The sequence below is a fragment of the Protopterus annectens genome, chromosome 16.part0 (assembly GCF_019279795.1).
Source record: "Protopterus annectens isolate FY-2018-M chromosome 16.part0, PAN1.0, whole genome shotgun sequence".
In the NCBI taxonomy this organism is placed as follows: Eukaryota; Metazoa; Chordata; order Ceratodontiformes; family Protopteridae; genus Protopterus; species Protopterus annectens.
Genome location: NC_056750.1, coordinates 67,738,973 through 67,756,068, shown reverse-complemented (window position 1 = coordinate 67,756,068; position 17,096 = coordinate 67,738,973). Strand labels below are relative to the sequence as shown.

The window sequence follows — 17,096 nt, the reverse complement described above, 5'->3', positions numbered from 1 at the left end:
GAGAAACCCTGTCCTGATGGAAAATGAGAAAGGGCTGCACCGCCATGAGGGCCTGTAGCTCCGAAACTCTACGAGCTGAAGTGATAGCCAGAAGGAAGGCAGTTTTCCAGGACAAATATTGCAAATCTGTTGAGGCAGCTGGTTCAAAAGGAGGCAATGTTAATTTTTCTAGTATGTAATTAAGATCCCAAGCTGGTATTGGTTGTTTCCTTGGTGGTCTTATATTCTTAGCCCCTCTGAGGAACTGTCGTAAGAGTGGGTGAGAAAATAAAGGAGGATCTGTGTTGAATTCTGCAGAAATGGCTGAGGCATGGATTTTTATGGAAGAAAATGAAAGTCCACTGTTCAGCAGCTCAGCTAGATACTGTAATACCTGAGGCAAGTTCAGTTTTCTAGGGTCCTGGCCTTTTTTCTCATTCCATGAGCAAAACCGCTTCCATTTTGCGGAGTAAGCTTTTCTAGTAGATGGCCTTCTGGCCTCCAGAATGACATCCTGCACCTCCTTGGAGAGTAGGGTCTGTTGTGGTGTTAAGGAATTTTCCATGCTGCGAGATTGAGTGTTTTCAGCTGACTGTGAAGAGTTTTGAAGCTGTGCTGAGTCAGCAGAAGAGGCACTAGAGGCAAGGACCAGGGGGGAGTATGTGTTAGGCTCCTCAGGAGTGGGTACCAGTGTTGCCTTGGCCAATCTGGAGCAATCAGTATCATCTTCGGTCTGTCTGCTATTGCTTTCAAAAGCACCTTGGGCAGAAGAGGCAGAGGTGGGAATGCGTAAACTGTCCATGCTGTCCAACTGAATGAAAGGGCGTCCACTCTCCAGGCCTTTGGATGAAAGGTCCTTGAACAAAACTTTTCCAATTGATGATTCCTGTGGGAGGCAAAAAGATCTATGTCTGGCCTCCCCCACACTTGGATTATTTCTGTAAACACCTGAGGATGTAACTTCCATTTGTGTTGATCTGTCATATTTCTGCTTAAATTGTCTGCCAGCGTGTTTTCCAATCCTGGCAGGTACTGTGCTTGAAGTTCGATTTGCCATTCCAGAGCCAAATTCCAAAGAGTCATGGCTAGTCTGCACAAGGGGTATGAATGTGTTCCTCCTTGTTTGTTTATGCACCACATTACTGTGGTGTTGTCTGTTCTTATCAGTAATTGTCCTGGATGCAGGAAGTCCTTGAAAGCTGTAACTGCATTTATTACTGCTAGCATTTCTTTTTGATTGATGTGAAGGTGCTTTTCCTTTTGGGACCATTTGCCCTGAATGCACCTGTCCATCATGTGTGCCCCCCAGGCGTAATCTGAGGCATCTGTTGTGATAACTTGCTTTGCTTGAGGCTTGCAGAATGGGAGGCCTGTGTTTGCTTGACATGCTTGGGCCCACCATAGAAATTCCTTTTGCAAACATGGGATTATTGGTATTATTGTTTCCAAACTGTGACTGTGTTGAGACCATAGGTTTTTTAGGTACCATTGAAGTTTCCTCATATGCAGCTTTGCACATGGGATTAAAAGAATGCAAGATGCCATGAATCCCAGAGCCTGCAGGATTTTCCTTGCAGTAAGCCTGGTACTTTTTGCTAGTATTTTGAAGTACTGAGATAGTTGCCCCGTTTTCTGGCGTAGGTAGGCCATCTGGGTGTTTGTGTCCAAGTTGGCACCCAGGAAAGTTATTTTCTGAGATGGTGTTAGCCTTGATTTCTCTTTGTTGATTGTGTATCCCAGAGAATGCAGTAACCGTGTCACATATGCCAGATGTTCCAGAAGTATGTGCTTGCTGTCCGCTTGGATCAGGCAGTCGTCCAAATAAGGGTAAATTTGTATCCCTTGAAGTCTGCAGTAGGCAATCACTGATGCCAGGCACTTTGTGAATACTCTGGGCACAGTAGATAAGCCAAAGGGCAATGCAGAGAATTGATACTGGATTGAACCTGCAAGAAATCTGAGGTATCTTCTGCAGCTTTGTCTGATTGGGACATGCAGGTATGCCTCCTTGAGGTCCAATGTTACCAGCCAAAACTCCTTGCCCAGCATGGGAAGAAGCTGCTGTAATGTGAGCATCTTGAATTTTGGTACGAGTAGAAATGTGTTTAGGATGGATAAGTCCAAAATTGGTCTCCAGTCGGTTCCTTTCCTTGGTACCAGAAAAAGTCTTGAATAAAAACCTTGACCTTGTTCGTGAGTAGGTACCTCTTGAATAGCTCTCATGCTTATGAGCTTTGAAATTTGTAGTTGTGTCTCTGCCCTTTGATTTTGTGGCAGGTTTGGCATGCCTCTCATTTTTGGAAGAGTGTGAAATTGAAATTTGTAGCCTCTGTTTATAATGTCCAGGGTCCATTTGTCTGTTGTGACAATATGCCAATTGCTTGCAAATAATGCTAGCTTTCCTCCCAAAGGTGCTGCCAGCTGAGACTTGCTTGGCATGGAAATGAGGGAGTCATTGGGTTTGCTTCCTGTATTGTTGTGCACTGTCTTCGCCACCTCTTGGTGCTGGGGTTTGCCATTGTCGGCCTCTATATGATCCTTGTGATTGCCCTCTGCCCCTTGTGCGTCTGTATCTACCTCTTTGGGGCTCGTCATTGGCTGGAAAGGGCCAGTTTTTTGAATGCCAATTTCTGCTAAAACGTGGTGGTTGGACCTGTAAAAAAGCTTTGACAGTTTGCATAGATTTGGCTTTTTCTTCCATTTTCCATAGTATCTCCTCAGCATTAGTACCAAACAGCACATCCAAAGGAGCATCTAGGAGTTTAGCTTTCACATGATCAGGCAAGTTTTGTTCCCTAAGCCAGGCATGTCTGCGAATGACTGATCCTGTAGCAGCCGCGCTGCTTGAGGCCTCTAGGGCATCATAACCACATTGTAAGGTGTGTTTACCCACTTGCTCTGCACTATGCATCATATCCTGTAACTCCTTCAAATCTGGTTGTTCAGGTTGAGACATTTTATTCCTTAATTGTGATAACAGGAACTGTTGATATTTAAGCATATGAAACTGACAATTTAAGGCCCTCATGGCTAGGGTGGCCGAGGTATATACCTTTTTTTCCCACCTTTCTAAAGATCTTGACTCTCTTTCTGCAGGAAGTGGATTCTTGAAAGTGGAGGCCTTCAATCCCTTGGGGCCTTGTGAAATAGTTTCAGGGTCAGCATTATGGCTTTTGAAGAGAAATTGGTGAGAGTTAGGTACTCTTTAGTACCTATCAGGTTTGACTGGTGCAGGAGGCAGAGAATCCGGGTTAAGGCAAGCCTCCGAATAAACATCATCAAGTATGTCCAAAACAGGAGGTATCGCCAGAGGTCTGTGTTGAGGTAACAAAAGGAATTCCCTAAGTCTTTTCTTGGAATCTGAAAAGTCTTGACCTACCCAAAGGAAGTGTTCCCTCAAAGTGTGCAAAGTTTCCCCAAAGGAAAAATCCTCAGGAGGAGATACAGAAGGAATGGACTGCTCTGCATCTGAATCCTCAAAAGGGGTGTAAGCGTGTTCCTCTACATCAGAATGTTCTGATAAAATGGATCCCTGATCAGAAGAGGGAGAGTCTTCCTCCACTCTGGGTCTCTTGTCTGGAGGGGGTTGAGAACCCCTGATAAGAGTAATTAAATCCTCAGCCATTTTAAGCATCTGTTTTTTAGGCATGGGACCTGGAGATGGGCCCTGTGCAACAGGCCTCTTGGGATGCCTGGCTGCTTTGGATTTAGTAAAGGCCTTAATAGAAAAAGAAGATGAGGGTCTAAAGACACCATGGGTGGAAGTGGACCTGTCCACATTAGTAGGTTCAACATTAGCAAAGGCTTCGGTTGTAGTCTGGGAAAGGGCCGAGGTACCAGCGGTCTCGGGTACAGAGGACACCGCCAAAGGAGTGACGTCGGTAGTCAGGGACTGCAAAGGCGTCTCGCTGAGAACCGGACCACGTGTAGCCTGTCTTGGCGTGGTGTCAGCGGGGACCGCGGGCCTCGCGTGTCGGTCTTTGTCCTTGCGTTTTTTGGACAAAACGGTAGTCGGAGTATCCGACGACATTTTATAATCAAAGGCTTTACCAAAAAAGTGTTGGGCGAACTCTGCCCGACGCTTAATAGTGCGTTTATTGAAGGTAGCGCAAAAGCGACAGCCCGAGACGTCGTGGTCTGGGCCTAAACAAGGTATGCAGAGGGAATGGAAATCCTTATGCGGTATTTGCTTCCCACAAGAAATACAATTATTAACTTTTACTGACATTGGTCTGAGGCAAGAAAAGATTCCCCAACGGGGTACTTAGCTTTAATGAAGACTTCGGTTTCCAAAATTTCCGTAATTCAGGAGCTGGCCGACCGGCACTTGCGAACTGCTTCTGCTTCGGGCTCCGCGCGGCAAAAAAGACTGGAGAACATGGCGTCGGCTGTGTCTTATATACTCTGGCCTCACTGACGTCAGAAGAGAAAGCGACGACAACCAACGCCGGACCAAGACTTTGGAATTCGGCCGACCGAGGGACCGCCTGACGGCAGAAAACCCATATGTGATTACTGCAGCTGTATGCACGATGAACATCCACAGGATCCTTAGTGAAAGAAGAGTTTTGCGGCATACCGGACTCCGAAAGGGTCTCGGTATTGGCCTGCAGATCAACAGAAGTGGGCATCAGGGGCTGTGAAAGCCCTTCACAGAGGACCGGAGAACTGATGACTAGCTTAATGGAAGCATCATCGGTTGGTTTGGGCCTGTGCTGTCTTGTCTCTGTCTTTATCTTTACGTTTTTTCAGAAGATCTGCTGTTGGATGGTTTACTGAAGCCATATCAGAATTCGAGGACTGTAAGCAAAAATGTCTGGCTACAATAAGGGCCTGACGATGGATAGTTCTGGCACTGAACAAAGCACAGAAGTGACAACGAGGGACATCATGGTCTGGGCCTAAGCATTTGATGCAGTAAGAGTGGAAGTCTCGGTGTGGTATTTGTTTTCCACAGGCAAGATAATTATTAACTTTTTCTGACATCGGTTAGTGCAAGAAAAAAGGATCCCCAACGGGGTACTTAGCTTTAGGAGACTTCAACTTCAATTCGGTAGAAAAAACTCAGGTAGTGGCAGACCAGCACTTGTGCAAACTGCTTCTGCTTCGGGCTCCATGGCAAGAAAGACTGATGTAATGGCGTCAGCTGCCTTACTTTATACTACTGATGACCTGACGTCAGTCCTGAAGTGACAGCAACCGATGCAGAAATACTAAGTCTGTGGTATTCAGGCCAGCCGAGGGCTTCCCTGGCAGGGATAACCCAAGTGTGATGACTGCAACAGTGAAGCAGGAAGAACATTGTGGTAGTGATGACACTGACAATATTGCACATACCATGAAGATGATGAATATTCGATGAAAATGATAATGCACATGCAGTGAAGTTGTACTGAAGGTGATGATACAATGAAGATGGAGATGCCATGGAAAAGACTGACAGCCAATGAAAATGAGAAAGCTGGTGATGTGATGAGGATGGTAAACATGACAACAACAAAGATGACGACATTGTGGTGATGATAAACATGACAATAACAAAGATGACGACATTGTGGTGATGATAAACATGACAATAACAAAGATGATGACATTTTGGTGATGATAAACATGACAATAACAAAGATGACGACATTGTGGTGATGATAAACATGACAATAACAAAGATGACATTGTGGTGATGATAAACATGACAATAACAAAGATGACGACATTGTGGTGATGATAAACATGACAATAACAAAGATGACGACATTGTGGTGATGATAAACATGACTCATTATTACCTTACACAACTTTACTGCATCGCTTTCACTGTATCTTCATACCATCTTCATCACACTATCTTCCACCTCATCATTTCAACTTTATCAAATCTTCACCTTCATTGCATCTTCATCTCCAACATCATCATCTATAGCGCACCTCTGTTACCTTCACTGTCATTACCTTTGTCAATGCATTATTCAATAACATACCTTAATCAATCTTCATTCCCATACACAAGTTATTACAAAAGTGTTTATTCCAACACTAATTAATTCAGTGTATAATATTTGTAAATAAACTTCACTAAAGCGCTATCATTGGGATGAGTCAATACCCATGGATTTTTCCTAACACTGATCGTCCCTTGGAAGACAAGTATTTACTAGAGTGTTACAGCTGTGTTATTACATTCTATGCCCATCACTATATATTTCAATGTCAGTCTTAACCATGTTCCATTTTGACCGTCTTTTACTTGAACAGAACTCCATTTGCTATTTATTGTTTGATTCACTGGGTAAATGTATTGCATTCTTAGCTTATTAGTTGAAATCTTCTGTAGAATACAGAAAATCACATACCCACTGCAAAGTGTTTGTCCCCACAACTGCATCATCAGAAGGCAGACTGAAAAGACACAATCATGAATTGGCCAGCTGCTCAGCATGTATTAAATACATTGCAATGAACAAATATAGATGCACTCAAGGAATGTAAAAACTCCGCATTTCTGAATCAGAATGCCCACTTCACATGATAACAGAATAATCACAGCAAAAATACGCAGACAAATAGTGTGCACATGACCTCTAAGGGTGACTGTAGAACGAAATGTATGATGCTAAAGGTCTGGTTTAACCAGAGAGGCTTAAAAATCACAAAGTCAAAAGGCCCATGAAAACTGAAGAGACTAACGCCTAGCACTTTTTCTTTGACAGCAAAATATTTTAACGGTTCACTGTTAGTTTAAATGGGGAAAGTGCTAAGCGCACTTGTGTGGAATAAAGGGTAAACCTTTCCTCATCTGCAGTGGGTGCTTAGGGCAAATCAGAAGTATGAAAGAAGAAGAATACTTGGATGGAAAATTGAATAATTCTGCGTTACTAATAATGCTATGATGTTCTCAACCCTTTCAAAGTGACTGGATTGAAGTGACCAAATATTGTCATCTGAAAAATAAAACAGTCTAGTACGTCTGTTCTGCTTGGTGATGAAATCTACTAAATTTTTTTGACTGCTACAACTTTCTGAAACACTGTAATATTTAGTCAAATAAAACTGGTTGCAAATAATTCTGTGTTATACTTCCTGTAGCTGGTGATGTGGTCTGAGCACATTAAGAGCAGGGAATTAAATGGCTATTTTGACACATGTGGGGGGTTACAAGAAGAACGCCTTCTCCAAGATCAGGATGGTGGTGGTGTCAAGGAATTAGATGTCCATCATGGATACTGTCTCCCCATGCTGCAGGAATATACAAGCATGTTGGGAATAACCCCCCCCCCCCAGTGCTGCAGGAATATACATGTCCTTCAGGGATACTCTCCCCCATGCTGCAGGAATACACATGTCCTTCAGGGATATGCTGTCCTGTGTTTTCAGAATATTTATGTACTTTTTGGGGAATTAATTCATTTGTGTGTCAGGGAAGTGCTTGTGCACACCTGGTTAAACTGCGGAAATGATCGCTGGGCAAGATAATTTACTGTGTCATTTTAGTGCCTGTGCATACTTAACACAAGCTAATGAAGGGGTTGCTGGGGGAAATAGTTGCTTTCGTATACTTGGTCAAACTACTGAAGGAATGCCTGGGGACAAGTTTGCGGACTGCATCTCCAACATCCAAGGCAAAGCAATGCATTTAACAAGGAATGTGCATACCATGCAGATGTTGGTCTGTGAAGTGTAAAAGCACCTCATTAGCATACAAAGCTTTACAACATTTCTCATTTGCATCTCATTATTTTAAAGCCTTTCTCATTAGCATAAAAGGCCTCTATGAACCTCGCCTTTGCAATGCTCATTTGTAAGCATCAGGAATGCCCCTATCACATTTTCACAAGTGACTATAAATACCAGCCTGTATGCTGAAATGACTGAAAGCTGACTTACCTGAGTGACAATTTCACTGAAAATCCATTTCACAGAATGTGGCATAGCTACACTTTGCTCTTTAATGCAGAAGTAAAATACGTAGAACTGTACAAAGAAACTTTATTTAGTGACTGCTGTTACCTATACATTACCACTGCTGGTGTGGTTTCTGTTTATGCATTGAGCATGATTCCCAGTGTGTGGTATCTTCTCTTTTCTCCCCATAGAAGTGATCATGGAGATGGCATATTTAAGTAAATGGGATATAGGTGGGGCAGATGGGAAAGGCAATGTAAACATTACATCAAGAAACATGATTCATGTAGAGATGTGCATTACCTGTGTTACTGCATACAAAAAGAACAAACAAACAAAGCAAAAGTTGTTTAAGTGAAAGGTCTTCCAATTAATTGTCTGCTTGCTTGAGCTTATGTAAAAAAAAAAGTTGTAAAATGCATCCATTCACTTGGGTCAAGCAGCAGTACATCTGCATAAAAATTGCCTACAAATATTACAAAATGTAGTAGGTTATGCCATGCAAAATATAGCTGCAGGATTTAGACTGCAATGCTCACCAAGGATTGCCCAAAGCATTTCATGTGTTTAAGTCTATTGATTTATAAAAGAAAGTAGCCTCAAATATTAATTAATTTTTTTTTTCCAATGCTGGCTGCATGTTGCAGCTTCTTCAGCCAAAATTCAGAAACAGTTTATTGCTATCAAAAAAAAACTTAGTATCAACATCATCCCAAAAGTCTGGGAACAGTGAATTAGAAAGGATACAGTTTTCATCACCTTCTGGATTTCGAGGTGGGCCTGGCATGTTTAGCAGCACCAACCTTGCATCATGGGAGCGATTCACGATCACCTCATTCAGTTTCACTGCTGTATGCATTCTCCGCACGTTAGACTGGTCCCTGATCAAAGAAAAATGTAACAATGCAGATTACTAGTACAATTAACGGCAACTACTACCCTGACAGCAGCATTCCCTGAAACATATTTCTTCACGATATATTAGATGAAATGCCGCTTTCTGCATAAAGGTACACCTATGCTTCTGCCTTGAAAGTGAGATGGGAGAGAGAATGTAGTAATATCTTACTTGTGTTGATATAAAACTCTTGGCTGTGTTATATTTTTAACTAATCAGAGACATGCATCAGTTTGCTGCATCTATTAAAATCTAAATCTATGCAGTTCTGCTAGATGATCATAAGAATTTCACCTAGCAGGTTCGTCTGACAAAATTCATCATAGTTGCATCTTGATAACAAACACTGCGCTTTGACACTGAAAGAGGCCTAGATTTAATCATTTCTCTGCATGTTTAGGGACACACATCACTGCTCAACGTGTACCCTGGTATACACCAACACTCAAGCATTAAAATGTTTTACCGTAGCACTGTAGTACTACATAATACAACAGCGAACAAGGAACACTGACATGCCACGCTGGCTTGTATTTTACTTTTTGCTGTTCATCTGTAATACTGCCAAATTTCTTTCTTTCTCAGGTTATTTTATAATCTGTCATCTCTGGTACACTATTTCATGTATCCATAACATGCCTTATGGGAAAAAAACATCATCAGTTATGAGACCCCCCCCAGACTTCACAGTTTTGACACATATTTCCTTTAGAGTTCTGGGTAGAATCCCATGTAGCCCCATTCCATCATCATCAGTTATGAGACCCCATCACCCCCCCCCTAAGATTTCACAGTTTTGACACATATTTCCTTTAGAGTTCTGGGTAGAATCCCATGTAGCCCCATTCCATCATCATCAGTTATGAGACCCCATCACCCCTCCCCCTAAGATTTCACAGTTTTGACACATATTTCCTTTAGAGTTCTGGGTAGAATCCCATGTAGCCCCATTCCATCATCATCAGTTATGAGACCCCATCACCCCCCCTAAGATTTCACAGTTTTGACACATATTTCCTTTAGAGTTCTGGGTAGAATCCCATGTAGCCCCATTCCATCATCATCAGTTATGAGACCCCATCACCCCCCCTAAGATTTCACAGTTTTGACACATATTTCCTTTAGAGTTCTGGGTAGAATCCCATGTAGCCCCATTCCATCATCATCAGTTATGAGACCCCATCACCCCCCCCCCAAGATTTCACAGTTTTGACACATATTTCCTTTAGAGTTCTGGGTAGAATCCCATGTAGCCCCATTCCATCATCATCAGTTATGAGACCCCATCACTCCCCCCCAAGATTTCACAGTTTTGACACATATTTCCTTTAGAGGTCTGGGTAGAATCCCATGTAGCCCCAATCCATCATCATCAGTTATGAGACCCCATCACCCCCCCCCGATGTCCTGACGTTATGGAAGAAGCGACAGCATCCGACGCAGAAATACTAAGACTCTGGTATTCGGGCCAACTGAGGGCTACCTGCAGGCAGATAACCCAAGTGTGATGACTGCAACAGTGAAACACGAAGAACATCCTCAGTTCCCCTCTCATACTTTTTATTTACGTTCAATACTACTGGAATTAACCTTCATTATGTTTTGGCTGTTTACTTTTCAGTCTCTTTTGTTCTTCTGCCTCACACTTTTGCCCAGGTTCCTGTATTATGCAGGCATCTGATATCCTCATTTTAGTTTCTTTACACTTCTTATATAACACAGAAATACTGGCAGAAGACACCCATGAGGGTGTCTGCTTGTGCCCGACTTTGCCAGACAGACCAAGGAAAGTACCTCTTCTCTTAATTTAATTTCACCCAAGGTATTCTAAGCCTTTTTAAATGCCCCATTTTAGTTTTCAGTTCTTTTTGTCCCCAGTGCCTGCACATAATCCATCTGTGCTGCTTACAGCCTCAGAAGGCCATCATTTACCATTGATTCTTGGTCATACAAAGCCTTCACTTTCTCATTGTCTTGGTCCATAGCACTGCCAAATGACTTATGGATACTTCAATGCATGGGTCAGTCATGGCTACTGACTATGGTCATTGTGCCGACATGCAACCAGATGGGCAAACAAGTACATCTTGGACATTCTGGTCTAATAAATCCTCCTCCCCAACCAGCAATATCCTTCATATCATGTCTAGTCCCATCACACGACCCCTTATCTAACTGAGTTCTGACTGAGTGCTACTGAAACAACTCCAAATATAAACTGATAAGTATATTTTTTGGCACTTCTTTCCAAAGTTCTACAGTATCGTAATTGCTTTTGCTTGATTGATTTAGATCTATAATATTTGCTGGCTTCTGAATAGCGTTGAAAGTGCTATTTTTCTTTGTTGAAAGTGGTATTTTTTCCCCACCCTTATTCCTGCTGTGTTAAATTTGTTCCTCACCCTGCCCTCCCTATTGGTGTCTCTTTTTATACTTGGTGGCTTTGCAATTGCCCGCCCCTACTGTATATTTGATCTGTAGTGCCTTTAGCTCATTCTAACTAATACAGACAGAAGAAAAAAAAATTGCACTTTATTCATCTGCTTTTACTGTGTTTGTGTTTCTTCCTACTTTATTACTTATTTTGCTCTTGCTGCCTGTTCTTAAAAGTACTTAATAGCATTTATTCTGCTGCATTTATTACTGTTTATTAGTAGCCGATTAAATTGTAACTGTTATTCTAAGCCTTTGGATTACGCACTTGGGCTTCATACCAGTTCTTTCACATTAAGAAGGTTTGTGGTCTGCACTGTTGTGGCAGGACAGGTAGCTTACATCTTTCTAAGTTGGGAGTTGCTGATTGAAGGCTTAGTGTCTGTTATTCTAAAGTGTATTAGTTCTGATTTAAGCACTTGGGCTTTGGGCCAGTTTTTTTACATTAAGAAGGTGTGATCTGCACTGTTGTGGGAGGCTGGATTCTGCCCTTCTGAGCTGGGAATTTCTGGTCACAGGCTTATTGTGCCTGCTTATTTGAACTTTTCTTTCTGAAATTGGTGTGCCTTGTTGCTGTAGCATAGACCAGATTCAGGCCTGCTGAATCTAGCTTTGTTTGTATAGCCTGAGGGTCTATATTAGATCAGTGAATGCTTAAACAAGCGAAAGCTGATTGAGCGACCTTATTTAAGCAAATGTTCAAAATATCGAAGCAACAGAAACCCAATTTTTTTTCCTAGGGAAAGAATTTGGTTGTCCGTTTCTGTTGCGTCAGTATTTATAGTGCTGTGATGGAAAGTAACGGGTTGGATTCAGGTAAGTGTGCAATTGTATGGATGTGAGTGTTAGAGCGGGTTAGGTGAGTTAGGGTTAGGGAGCGGGTTAGGTATGTGTGCGATTGTGTGGACGTGAGGGTTAGGGCGTGTTTAGGTGAGTTAGGGTTAGGGAGCGGGTGAGGTGAGTGTGCGATAGTGACGGACCTTAGGGTTAGGGTTTGGGTTAAGTTAAGTGGATAGTTAGTGGTGTGTGCATAGTTTAGTGTAGGGTTAGGTGTCAGATTTTAGGTGCATGTGTGTGGATTTCTGTTTGCTTGGTGTGCTTGTTTTGCGTGTACGTGTTTTGGATCAGCGATTTTTTTCCCTAGGAAAAAATCGCTGATCTGACAGTTTGAGATTGTAAGCTTTCGCTTACATAAGGTCGATCAATCAGCGTTTGCTTTTTTAAGCGTTCGCTGATCTAATATAGGCCCTAACTTGAGAACTGAACAGGGCATCTTTTTTGGAGAAGGTTCCCCTGCACCCTAGCAGCAGGAGTGTGCAGTTAGAACTTGCCTGATTGAAGACTACTGGAGCAGTGCTCAGTTTTGAGCTTTATTCTGGTTAATTGGGTAACTTGTTTAAATCAGTGTGTTTGTTTTCTATTGTTTTATATATATATATATATATATATATATATATATATATATATATACACATATATATATATATTGCACTTGATTCATCTGTTTTTACTGTATTTGTGTTTCTTCCTACTTTATTACTAGGGGCATTGACTACAACTCTGATCTGAGATATATAACAATAAGTATCCTTTTCTGTGCATTTAAAGTGGTTTTTTTTTATTGTATTTGCTTTATTTTCTGAAAAAGCTAGTATAATCCAGTTTTCAGGTTAAGTGCTGAATTCAGGACTGTGTTACAAATCTCTGTGTTTGCCCATACCTTACTTGGATAGAAGGAAGTTTCTCTGTTCACCTGTGAGAGAGGGGAGCTTTGAGCAGCCTATCTGTCCCTGGAGGAGTGGTTTCAGCCCAGAAATTAGTAGTTTATTGGCCATTTTGGGCTAATTTCTATCTCTTTCATTTCCCTGCTATAAATACCGCATTTGCCCGGTTTTGCACCGGGCAGCGCCGGTTAGCTAGGGTATAACTAGTCCCAGCTCCACAAAGTCTCCTCTTCAATTTTTCCCTTGGAACTAGACAAACTTTCAACTTAAGCACTCAAGCCATTCATTTCTCAGCCCGGCACTTGCTCAAAACGCATAGTAAACACTCCTAGCACTAGACCCTCCTATACTGTACAGAAGGACAAGGTTCTCTATTCAACCTTATCAGCCATTCAGTAAAACAGTTCACTGTACCTATCCAGGCATGTCCAAAGGGCAGTTTCAGGCGTACTCTCCAGTCCAAATGGAGAATCTGGGCATTTTGAGTCAATGTTACAACTGCCTCATGTACACAGACAACCCTCTCCTTCTACCACTAAACACTAATACATGTGAGAGATGCAATTATACAGCCAAACTGGAGGCTAAGCACTCTCAACCCAAGGCTGGATCAGACAGTCAAGAGGAGAAGGGAAATACTTGCATCGCACCACCAGTCTCACACAGACCCATTAAACCAGCACCGGCAAAAAACACACATAAATACACGAAAACATACTCTAACGCTCTAAATAAAAATCTGCAAAAGCAACAGAGACCTCCAAAGCAGACATCCAAGCAACCTCCAACCCCAACAAAAATCATGAAACACATACTTCACAAAACCAGTGTGCCATGCCATCACAGCCCTTACGGCAAAATAACATACCCAACATACTAGTAATAGGTGACTCTATAGTCAGGCACACTGACATCCCACTCAATAGGCTGGACAAGGAGAAGGTTACTGTTAGCTGCCTGTCAAGTGCCAGGATCCGCCACATAACACAAGCACTCAGGTCACTCCAGAACAAGTACAAATATGACTCTGTCATTGTCCATGTTGGTGTGAATGACCTGAGCCATACCTCCCTGGACTACATGAAAAGAGACATGGAAGAGCTCTCTGATCACGTAGCCCAGGCCGGAATGACCCTGACTATGAGTAGCATCCTGCCCTCACCAAGAATGATACCACAGTATAAAGCAAAAATTCTCAATTTCAACAATTAGCTACGTTTCTGGTGTTATTCTAAGGGGATCCAGTGTCTGTCCGCCTGGGATGACATGCTCGACAAGCCACGCTGCTTCGCTAGAGACGACTTGCACCTGTCATCCTTAGGCTTTCGAATACTGGCCAAGGCTCTTGCCACCCCCATAGTGCCTTTTTTAGGCAAGGCTCAAAAGACAAACCCACCACCATAAATAGCACAAGTAACAAAAAAAGTACAGTTTTGTACCTACCATAAATGTAGATGTCCGAGAGGTATGCATCTGCAGTCCTAACAAATGGGTTGTCCTGGCCTCAGGCAGCCCTTCGGTCGGCCGGATTCCAAAGTCTGGGTCTGGCCTCGGCTGATGTCGCACTTCACCCGACGTCATAGCTGCAGTTCAGCGGGTATAAAGGCATCAGCCGACGCCATTTTCCTCAGTGTTTCTTGCCCCAGATGCCAGGTGCCCTCTAGGAAGGCTAAATTTGGATAAATGCAAATGTTTCCAAACAATACAGAGCAAATAGAAATAAACATGTATATACATATATACAAACAAATACACCATAATAGATTCCCCCAGCTAGCTACAAGATGGGCAAATACCCTAGGAGTACCACAGAGGGAAGGAGGGTGGGTAATCCTGACTGCAGATGCATACCTCTCGGACATCTACATTTATGGTAGGTACAAAACTGTACTATGTCCTTCAAGGATGCATCTGCAGTCCTAACAAATGGGTAGAATACCATAGCCAAACTGGGGGAGGAGGCAATAATAAGATTATGGTGTAGTTAAGATCCCTTGCAAAACAGCAGTGGCAAAACCTGCTCGGGATCTGGAGTATAAGGGTAGATTATAATGCTTGGCAAATGTATGCACGGAGCTCCAAGTAGCAGCCTCTAAAATGTCTTTGGTAGCCACTCCTCGTAAAAAAGCTGTAGTAGTGGCTGTAGCCCTTGTGGAGTGAGGTCTGATGTTTTCTGGAGTTGTCTTTCCATTGTAAGAGTAACAAAATCTAATGCAATTTCCTGTCCACTTTGAGATTGTCTGTTTTGAAATTGCTTTTCCTTCCATTCCTGTTGCATATGTTACCAGTAGCTGGTCAGTTTTTCTATTGCTCTTGGTTCTGTCCAGGTAGTAGCGCAATTGCCTATGTACATTCAAGGTATGTAATAATCTTTCTCCCCTGTTCTGTGGGTTGGGGAAGAATGTAGGTAGGTGGATAGCTTGGTTTAGGGATACCCTGGAGACCACCTTTGGCATAAAAGTAGGATTAGTTCTCATGGACACTCTATCTTGATGGAAGATAAGGAAGGGCTGTACTGCCATTAATGCCTGTAATTCAGAAACCCTTCTTGCTGAAGTGATTGCAAGCAGGAAAGCAGTTTTCCATGATAAGTACTGTAATTCTGCTGTTGCTGCTGGTTCAAAAGGAGGGAGTGTCAACTTTTCCAAAGTTCAAATCCCATGCGGGCAATGGTGGCTTCCTTGGTGGCTTTACATTTTTAATTCCTCTCAGAAACTGCCTGAGTAGAGGATGAGAGAAGACTGGAGGGTCCATGTTGTATTCTGCTGAAATAGCTGATGCATGAATCTTAATGGAAGAATAGGACAGGCCATTGTGGAAAAGTTCTGCCAAGTATTCCAGGATGTTAGCTATGTTTACCAGTGACACATCTTCTCCTTTAGCTGCACTCCAAATGAGATATCTTTTCCATTTTGCTGAATAAGTTTTCCTTGTTGAGGGTCTGCGAGCCTCCAAGATAATGTCTTTAACCCTTTGAGATAAATCTGGGTTATTTTGTCTTATGCAATGTTCCAGGCAACTAGCTGCAACGTTTTCAAGTTTGGATGCAGGGTTTTGAAGTTGTTCTGTGTTAGCAGTAAGGGAACTAGGGGCAGAGGCCATATTTGTTCCCGAGATATACTCCTCAGTAGTGGGTACCAATGTTGCCTTGGCCAGTCTGGAGCTATCAGGATGATCCTTGGACGGTCCTCTTTGATCTTCAATAGCACCTTGTGCATCAAAGGAAGAGGTGGGAATGCATATGCTGTCAGGTTTTCCCAACTGAAAGATAGGGAGTCCACCTTCCAAGCCAGAGGGTGGTATGTCCTTGTGCAGAATGTTTTCAATTGTGTGGTTGTGTGGAGATGCGAATAAGTCTATTTCTGGTAGTCCCCATTTCCTTGTAATGGATTTGAAGATGTCTGGATGCAGCATCCATTCGTGGGCATCCGTGGTAGTTCTGCTTAGGATGTCTGCTAGTATATTTTCTTTTCCTGGTACAAATATTGCCTGGAGCTGAATGTTGAAGCTCAGGGCCACATTCCAGAGGTCCATTGCCATCCGGCATAGAGGGTATGAATGTGTGCCTCCCTGTTTGTTGATGTACCACATAACTGTGGTGTTGTCCGTCCTTATCAGCAATTGACCCTGTTGAAGAAATGGTCTGAATGTCTGAATTGCCAGTTTTACTGCCAGCATCTCCTTTTGATTTATGTGTAGGTTCAGCTGGTCTTGAGTCCATAAGCCTTGTATGCACTTGTCCAGCATGTGTGCCCCCAACCGAGGTCTGAGGCGTCCGTGGTGATAGTCTGGCTTGGTTGAGGGCTGTGGAAGGGCAGTCCTTTGTTCAATTGACAGGCCTGAGCCCACCATTGGAATTCTTGCTTCAGGCATGGAATTATTGGAATTTGGGTTTCTAGGCTGTGCTTGTGCTGAGACCATAAATTCCTTAGGTACCATTGTAACTTTCTCATATGTAGTCTGGCATGTGGAATCAATATTATGCAGGATGCCATGTAACCCAGGGCTTGCAGGACTTTCCTTGCTGTTAGCTGGTTCTGCGTTGTTAATGCCATGAAATAGAGAGGAAGGTGCTTCTGCTTTTCTGCTGTGAGGGATGCCATTTGATTTGATGTGTCCAGTTCTGCACCCAAGAAAGTTATCCTCTGGGATGGTATCAGCCT

General features: G+C 42.8%; 1 protein-coding gene across 1 annotated transcript in view; it reads right to left on the bottom strand.

Annotated features, from left to right (window-relative positions):
* The window catches only part of LOC122790513 (solute carrier family 12 member 6-like), a 1,559,275-nt gene that overhangs the window by 15,764 nt on the left and 1,526,415 nt on the right, over positions 1-17,096 (bottom strand). Inside the window, exon 24 of the mRNA XM_044058063.1 lies at positions 8,626-8,759. Coding sequence (XP_043913998.1) covers positions 8,626-8,759 — 134 coding nt within the window. The remainder of the gene's footprint in view (positions 1-8,625; positions 8,760-17,096) is intronic.